This window comes from Poecilia formosa, unplaced genomic scaffold, assembly GCF_000485575.1.
Source record: "Poecilia formosa unplaced genomic scaffold, Poecilia_formosa-5.1.2 Scaffold497, whole genome shotgun sequence".
NCBI lineage: Eukaryota > Metazoa > Chordata > Actinopteri > Cyprinodontiformes > Poeciliidae > Poecilia > Poecilia formosa.
Window position 1 is genome coordinate 340,556 of NW_006800436.1, and position 9,092 is coordinate 349,647.

General features: G+C 39.7%; 1 protein-coding gene across 3 annotated transcripts in view; it reads right to left on the reverse strand.

Moving 5' to 3' along the window:
- nebl (nebulette) overlaps window positions 1–9,092 on the reverse strand; it is a 63,378-nt gene that overhangs the window by 43,990 nt on the left and 10,296 nt on the right. For all 3 annotated transcript variants that reach the window (XM_007578911.2, XM_016664599.1, XM_007578912.2), the window contains exons 3-4: window positions 3,626–3,710; window positions 44–151 (exon numbers count right to left, since the gene is read on the reverse strand). In XM_007578911.2, coding sequence (XP_007578973.1) covers window positions 44–151; window positions 3,626–3,710 — 193 coding nt within the window. The remainder of the gene's footprint in view (window positions 1–43; window positions 152–3,625; window positions 3,711–9,092) is intronic.

The window sequence follows — 9,092 nt, forward strand, 5'->3', positions numbered from 1 at the left end:
ACACACACACACACACACACACACACACAGTGTGTCTCCATACGTTACTGATCTGCTCCTGAGTCCGTCTGAGTCTCTGCATCTCTGGCGTGTCGGTCATCATGCTGACCCCGCGACCTTTACTCTCCTCAAAGTCCTTCTTATATTTCACCTGCAGGGAGGAAAAACACACACAGCTCTGGTTTAAAGTTTATTATCAACCAGTTTAGTTTCCATTTCATATCAAACCGTTTTAACTGAAACGGTCAGATTTAATATTCAGGATCTAAAAAACATTCAGTGAGAAGAAAATCAGCTCCTGGTGTGTAAATATGATGACGATGTTTTATTTTGAAAGTCTGACGTCTCCATGGTGCATCGACCTGCAGGTGCAATTTGGAGGTGTGTGTTTGGAGTTTCCTTTATATCACAGGCAGAACAGTGCAGCTGTAGTTGGGATGTGAAGGACGAAGGTTTGTTTTTACCGATCAGAGCGGTGATCTGTAAAAATCTGATCTTTTTTTCTTTAGCAGGAAGAACAAATAAAAGACAAACTGTGGGAGAGAAACAGTCACCCAGCTGGAGCGCTGCCAGCCTGGTGGGAGTGAGGAGGCTGTTAGCTTGGCATCAGGCCTGATTTATATTCCTGATGACCAGCCCACACACACACACACACACACACACACACATACACACACCGTACTTCAGAGCCCGACCGGCTCCACTAACCTGCAAGGTTTAAAAATCCTTTTCAACATTTGAACTTTTCCTGGTTGGATCAGGATCCTGGAGTTTCACTGTAAAAACTTTAAACTCAGCTGAGAAAAAATGTTTTTGTTGTTTTGTTGGATCTGGACTAAACAGTTTGTTTCTGTCGTTCTTCTGCATGCAGATGATTTATAGAACGTTGATCCTCTGAAGCTCAACAACAGAGAAATTATTTAAACATGTTTACATATTACAGTTTGATTAAAAACATCCATTAATTCCTATAATGATAAACTGAATATTTTCTATATTCTCCTTACCTTCTCACAGGTAGTTTCAGAAAAATGTATAGACATTTTTCCATCTACTTGCAAATTTAATAATCAGAATAAAACCAGGTTTATTTGCCAAGTTCTGGGAATTTGATATATTCAGAATATAGAAGCTAATTTTCCTTTATTGTCAGCTTCGTAACAGTCAGATGATAATCTGGTTCCATTATCATCTGGAACCAGATTATCATTTTATATGAAAAAGAGAAAATAAGACAAAATTGTGTGGATGTTTATTTACAGTATTTTTAAAAAGGACGAAGATAAAGTTGATTAAATTTGATGATAATCTATCAGAGAAACAGTCTGGGGGGAAGAGTTTCTCTGCAGCGCCACCCTGAAGGTAAATGTCTAAAGAGTTTGTGTCCAGCATGTGTGGGGTCTGCAGAGATGTTAGCTGCCTTTTCGTGACCTTTGACCTGTAGAAGTTCTGGATGGATAGAAGGTCATTAGAGGTTCCCAGTAACTGGAAGTGATTATCAGAACCAGAACCACCAGAGGTTTATGGAAAACCTTCATCTGATCAAACATGATGTTGATTCTGGTCCGTTTTTAAAACCGTCAACGTTCTGACAGACAGCTGATGTCAAAGTGAATCCTTCACTCTGGAACAGGAAGGAACAGGAAGTTGAACCTGGAGGAACAACTTCCTGTCACATGAAGGAACCTGCAGCAGAACCAGGTTCACTGAACAGAACCAGGTTTACTGAACAGAACCAGGTTCACTGAACAGAACCTCAGCTGGTTCTGATGTTTAAACTGAATCTGTTTCATGTTTTCATTCACATCTAAAGAAATAATCTGGATTCTGTTTCTCTGAAGGATGAAACTCAAACATCATCAGGTCACATGACCAGGTGACATCATCGCTCAGAAGTGGGTCGCTGCTGAACAGACGTGTGTTTTCACACACACATCAGGTTTGGTCCTGCTGCCGTCGGCTCATCCAGGAGAAAAGCTTTAATGTGAAGAGACAGAATGAAGACGTTCTGACTCGGCAGAGCAGCAGGACGGGTCAGAGAGCAGACTTTAACTAGACCACAGCAAAGAACTAAAACATGTTTAGAACAAGAATCTAAAATCTTTTAGACTCTGGTGACAGTATTAGTATAACTACTAGTATAATACTCATCTTAATAAGTATTATACTAGAGGGAAGGAACCAGCTAAGAAATCAGAAATGATCTAATAGAAGCAAAAGCTGCTGCTCAGCAATCTGGGAAGGGTCATAAGGTCATCTCCAAATCACCTGAAGTCTTTTTTTTTCTGCAGAGAGAAAAAATATTCCCAAAAGGAGAACATCTCAGACAGGAGAGCTCAGTTGTTGTTCGGTTTCCTAAATTGTTGCATTTTTGGTACCATATTTTATTCTGAATTTTCTTTATTTCCATGTTTTGTTTGCCGTTTGAATCAAAGTGACTGTTTGTAGCTGCAGATCATTTCAGAGCAGGACAGACTCAGCATGTCCTGCTCAGACTGCTGAGTGGACATCTGTCCCTGTGTGTCAGCCTGCTGGCTGATGACGGCATATGGCCGCAGCGACTCAGAGCGGCGCAGCGCCCCCTGAGGCGGCGGGGGGAACGGCAGCCTGGATCTGGATACATCCACAGGTTCTGATCCAGGATGAAACTCAGCAGGAATTTAACCTGAATCAGAACCGAACTCTGTTCACCAGCTGGATGTTTTCATTCCTACCTGATTATTTACCATACGACTGAAACGATTAATCATGAGGAATCGATTATTTAATAATCTGCAATTTATTTAGAAATCAATTCATCCTTAACTGAAGACAAAAAGCCTTTATGTGAATCTGATCCACAGAATCATCAGTTTGAGCTTCACCTGCTTCAAAAACTGGGAAAAAATCACACTGAGCATATTTACTACAATTATTAATTGGTTAATCAAAAATCACCAGATCAACCTGCATTGATTCTAAATGATCAGTTATCATTGGCATTAATCCCTGAAACCGAAACTCAAATATTATAGATTCATCACTCAAACCTTTAAACCTTTCAGTCATTGACAGCAAATCACAGAGAAATAAATTCAGTGTCTCAGAAAACATCAATATTCCATTAGATCAACTGAAATATTTACATATTTGGTTGGGGCTCCTTTTGCCTGAATTACTGAACCAACAGATCCGTTTCCTCCTGACTCAGACGAAGATTTCTAAAAGAAAAGCTGCTTTTGGTTTAGTTTCCTATTTATCTTTAAAGCCGTTTATTCAGTTGATAAAAGGATGAATTTAGCTGTGAGCTGAGAATAAAACTGTAAATGTGTGAAATTGTTTAGTTTAGACAATGTGATGGAAAAGAGTTGGGAAATCTGTACATCGTTATTGAAATCGTTACCATGGTTACAGCTTCCTGTAGGGAACCTGTGTTGGATTCAAGCTGTTATTCATAACTTTAAATGTGTGAAAACATAACAGAGCAGAAGGAAACACTGAACTACATGATGCTCATACTGTAGCATGGTTCTTTTATGTCAAAACCTGCTGAATGAATGAATGAATGAATGAATGAATGAATGAATGAATGAATGAATGAATGATGAGTGTTGCCCCCTGCAGGTCGGAGCGGGGATCTGCTCACCTGGCTCTGCAGCTCGCTCTGCTGCCGCAGCCGCAGATTCTCCGGCGTGTCGGTCACGATGGTGAACGACGTCTTGGGGTAATGTCTGCAAAACACAGGAACAGGTTTAATCTGGTTTAATCTGGTTTAATCTGGTTTAATCTGAATCAGATGGTTTTAAATACCGACAGGCTGGAGACCAGAACAAACTTTATTGTTCTGCAGAATAAAAGTTGTTCATATTTTCAACCCGAGGCTGTTGCCCGTTTCATCTTTTGTTTGCAGCCATTCTTAAAACAAATGTTCTGCTCAGTTTGTTGATTAAAGCAACAGGAAGTGAAACGTCAGAGCCGTTTCCATGGTGACGGAGTAACTTCAACGAGCCGCCAGACGGAAACTCCTGAAGCTACAGAGCAACACGCTGCTGCTGAGCCTGCCTTCATGAAAACATCCAGTCTACATCATATAGATCTATAGTAGATGAGGAACTCAAAGTTTAAAACTGCTGAGATTCACAAGTTTAATGTTTGACATGAAGCCAGTCAGAAGGAACAAAGATGAAAAACTGAAACTTTAACCTCTGAAGGTCTGAAACAAAACACTGAAAAAAGTTTTAAAAACTATTTCTGTTCATTATAATCCGTTAAATTATGGACAATATTTACTGTTTCTCTATGCTGTGAGCAGCAATGCATTGTGGGAATGACGTCGGGTTTAATGGTTGCAGCAGAAGAGAGAAAATCACCAAGATGTGGAAGCAAATGATTCTTCATCACTGGGAAGGTCAAAGGTCATTTTGTTATGAACCACAGGAGTTTGATCTTTATTTATTGATCAGAACTGAGAATATTGGAATATCAATAGAAAATATAAAATAACTGTATAAATTAAATACAGGTTCCATTTGGGGTGAGACCTGATCTGAACGTCGCCTCATCTGAACTGGAAGCAGCTTCAGGAGCTGATGGTCAGACTGGGAGCTGTGGGTTTTATCCTGAGGCTCCGTGTGAGCCGCCTGATTCAGACTGAGTGAATCATCATCATCTTCATCATCATCATCATGGTTTCAAGCCCTGCTCTCCTCCCACTCAGCAGCTTCAGGTCTTTTATTCTCATGTTTCCATTAAAACTCGCCTGGAAAATGAAAGTTGGGTTTTATTTAGAATCGTTTCTTTGTTCGGTTCTGTTGGACTAAATCTCTTTAATCTTTTCTCCACATTTCCAGGCTCTTCGGGCTGAGAGTCACTGGAATCCATCTGAACTGAAAAACTCTGATAAGCATCACTAATAATAAACTAATGCATTGATAACAACGTCAGAACCAAACAGGTTCATGTTTAAGGTTCAGTTTGGTACATAAAGAAAAACAAAACAAACCCAACCAGGAGGAGGCAAAAAAGGAAAGTTTTAGATTTATAAGAAAATATCTGGATAAAATCTGTCAAAATAAATTCACCATAACAGGGAAAATGTTAGATAATAATCTACTAATGAACCAGTAATTTTCATCAATATTAAGAAATTATTTACGTAAAACAAGCTTCCTCTATTTACTGAGAAGCTACTCTGAGTTAGTTTGTCTTATTTATAACCAAATATTTGCTCTAAAAACTAGTTTTTTGTTTTTGTGATGTTTGCTCTGATAGGATAATGATGGTTTTTGCATCCAAATGAAAATGATACAAAATAAATCAGAAATGTTTTAAAAATGAGGAGCGTTTAGTTTAAGCTGCATAAACATAAAACTAAACATGTTTAGTTGAGAGAATTTCATATATTTTGTGATGTGATGAAGATGATGTGATGAAGATGATGTGATGAAGATCAGCAGCAGAGAAACCAGAGTGACCAGTCAGTAACCAAGTCCAGGTTGAAAACCTCTCACAGACCAACCACATCCTTCAGGTTTCACTTCACCTGCTCCTGTTGCCATGACAACCACTGACGCTTTGCTCACTGGTGGTTGTCATGGCAACCCGATGGTTTCAGACAAAGAGCAGCTCTAAGTCACTGTAAGCAGAAAACTGAGCCAACAATTTAAAGAGACAGAAACCCAGTTTTTTTAAAGTTTGGTTCTGTAGAGTCATTATCTGTAGTCAGTATCTAATCTGCAGTGAGGAAGAATAGCCAAAGTTATTGAAATGCCACTTTCTGGCCCCGAGCCGCAGGTTGTGAACCTCTGGTTCCTAATATGTCACTGAATCAAACAGAAACTCTTTATTTTCCTTCTGAGAGTCAAACAAACTGGATGGATTATTTTCTGTTGCTTTGATTAATTTCAAACTGCAGATTTCATTTCTATTTCTGAAACACCAACAGTGTTTCTTACGAGCTGAGCTGTCACTGCCTTTAATCCGTTAATTTAATCCGTTTATTAATCTGCAGAATAATCCGTTGCTCAGCTCCTGTGGATGACTGCCTGCTGTGGGTCAGAAAAGAGAAACTTTGATTAGGCCGCGGCCCTCATGATGCCGGCAGGCGGCAAAGTTAAGATGATTACAGGAAGGAAGTTTGTCCTGCAGAGCCGAGATAAAGAAACAAGAAACAAAACCAGGTGGAGAAACTGAAAGGAAACAGTTTCCTTCACTGGCTCAGAGCGACAGCATCTACGAAACGACAGCTAATTATACCAACAGGAACCAACACACACACACACACACACACACACACACACACACACACACACACACACACACACACACACACACTGTCCTTTAGCTGGTTTCCCTCAGTCACTTCCTGCCTTTCTGTCGGTTTATGATTCATATTTAGATCCTTATTGTCTCTGATTCTGGTGACATTTTCCAAACAGCTGCAGCCTCCAGACTCCGAGCCGCGACGACGCAGTCAGAGGAACAAATGCAGCAGTTTGACCCAAACAATGAAAACATTTTTCTGCTCCAATGACATCATAAGGAGTCAGTTAGTTTATGATTTAATGCGGATCAGAGTTACAGGTGGAAAAGAGCCATTTATTGTTTAAAAACAGCCGATCACAGATGAAGCATCTGATTGATCCATCTATGGTTTAAACTTCTGCAGCTCAACAAGTGAAGAATAAAAGATGGAGGTTTGAAGGTCCAGTAAATAACAACAGAACGACGTTTGTTTCCAGTTCAGCAGAAATATTTCATTTCTAACCCCAAACTGCTGAGAAACATCAGGTTCAGGTACGATAATCCAGATCTAGATGATCCAGATCTAGATAATTCAGATCTAGATTATCCAGATCTAGATGATCCAGATCTAGATGATCCAGATCTAGATAATTCAGATCTAGATTATCCAGATCTAGATGATCCAGATCTAGATGATCCAGATCTTGATGATCCAGATCTAGATGATCCAGATCTAGATGATCCAGATCTTAAACTCTTTTTAAAACTCGGCTGAATTATTTCAGTGAATATTATCTGAAAAAGCTGAAATGAGGAAACAAGTAAAGTAGAAAAGATGAGGGCTGAGGATTCATCCTGTGGTTCGCATCACAATGCAGTCTGATAAAAACATTTTCATTAAATCTGTAAAACTGTAATAAACTGAAGCCGAGTTGTCATTCCTACCCCAGACTGTAGAGGGAGTTTTTCCAGTTCTTGCTACATGTTAACTGATTTTTTTTCTAGTTGGAAATAAAACAGAAACATGAAAACATTTAAAGTTTCTGTTGACTAAAAGGGTCTCAGTATAAACTTGATCAAGGTTCATTATTTTGTTAGAAGTAGAAAAAGTTTAGTGAAAGGAGAGCGGCCATGTTTGATACCGGAGGAAACCAAAGCTAACAAACGACACAAAAACATGGAGGAGAAACAGATTCATCAGTAACGGAGCGAAACGAGAGCGACTGCTGGATGGATCAGGAGAGGAGGAGGAGGAGGAGGAGGAAGAGGAGGAAGAGGAGGAGGAAGAGGAGGAGGAAGATGAGAAGGAGGAGGGAGAGAAAGGGGGAGGAGGAGGAGCAGCAGCAGCTGCAGCAGCAGGAGCAGCAGCGTGTTCCTCCCCATCCTCCTCCTGCTTCGGTGTTGATGAACATCTCAGTGAACTCGGCTCAGATCCTCTGATCCGTCACCAGCAGAACAAACATGTTGACATTTTCTGAATAACGAATCGTTTTTCTTCTTCTGCTGCTCTAAAGAGTCGGAGAACAAACCAACAGGAACCGCAGCGATGAAGGTTCTGTTTTAAAATGAATCTTTCTGCCATCCTGCTGTTTTAAAGTCACTGAATATTTATTTTAACTTCTCAGTTGATCTGGAAGAAAAAGTTCAACTGATTGTTTCTGAAAAAAACATTTTAAACTTTTATGATTTTTAATGTTTTCAGAAAAACTTTTTTCTCTTTGACTTTAAAGTTTGGCTTGAATGGCGGCGTATCATCTTCATCACCTTCATCATCATCAGACTCATTATGGGTGTAAAACATTTAAAACATTTTGACAAATGATGAGTTTGAAAAGCAACAAAAATTAACATGAGAACCAAATGCTTCATAATTTGCATATTTTAATGATTTTTTTCTTGGAATTTTAACTTTTTAAAAAACTTCTGGGGCACAAATACAGTTCCAGTTAGATTATTGATCCATCGAATTTGATGTTCAATTTGTATTTCATAAAGATGTTCCCTGTTAATATCTGAGGAAAATGTTTTTGTTTCTAAACAGAAGCTCCTTATATGAATGATGTTCATGCAGCTGAATAACGAGAAAAATCTGGATTCTCATTACAATCTGAAGGTTTCATTTCAGACCAGAGATCCCAGAAAACCTCAGACAGCAACCTGAGTCCATCAGGTCGGACATACGAGGCGTTCAGAGACCTGAAGACTATCGGACAGATCAGAGGACAGGAGGACAGATGAACGGATGAGAGGAGAAACAATGGAGGAAAATGTCTTAAAATTTAATTTAGAGGCTCTAAGATGAAACCAGGAGGAAAACCTGATGATGAACAATCAGGATGGAGAGAATCAAGAATCAGACTGAAGAATGACGGCAGAGGATTAAAGATAAAAGACGAGAAACTTTAGTGGGAAACAGAAAAATGTAAATGTTAGAAAAAAGGGAAGAGAGAAAGAAAAGTCTGAATATGAATCAAAACCAAAAAACAGATCTGAAAGCTGAAACTGGGGCGCGGCGGTGGAACAGAGGGCGACCCGTACCGCCGTCACAGGTTCGAGTCCCGACCTGATGACCTTTACTGGATGTTTCCTCCTCTCCTGACAACCTACTGCAAGATAAAGACCAAATAATCTTTAAACTAAAGAAAGATAAACTTTCAAACAGCAGGAAGTAAAGAAAAACTCTGTTAGCCTTAAATCAGCCAAACACAGTGAAAACAGACCAATCAGGACGGATCACAGCCAGTCAAAGCCAATCAGATCGCTCCTCTCTGTCTTCACCCAGCCAGTCAGAGCCAATCAGATCACTCCTCTCTGTCTTCACCCAGCCAGTCAGAGCCAATCAGATCGCTCCTCTCTGTCTTCACCCAGCC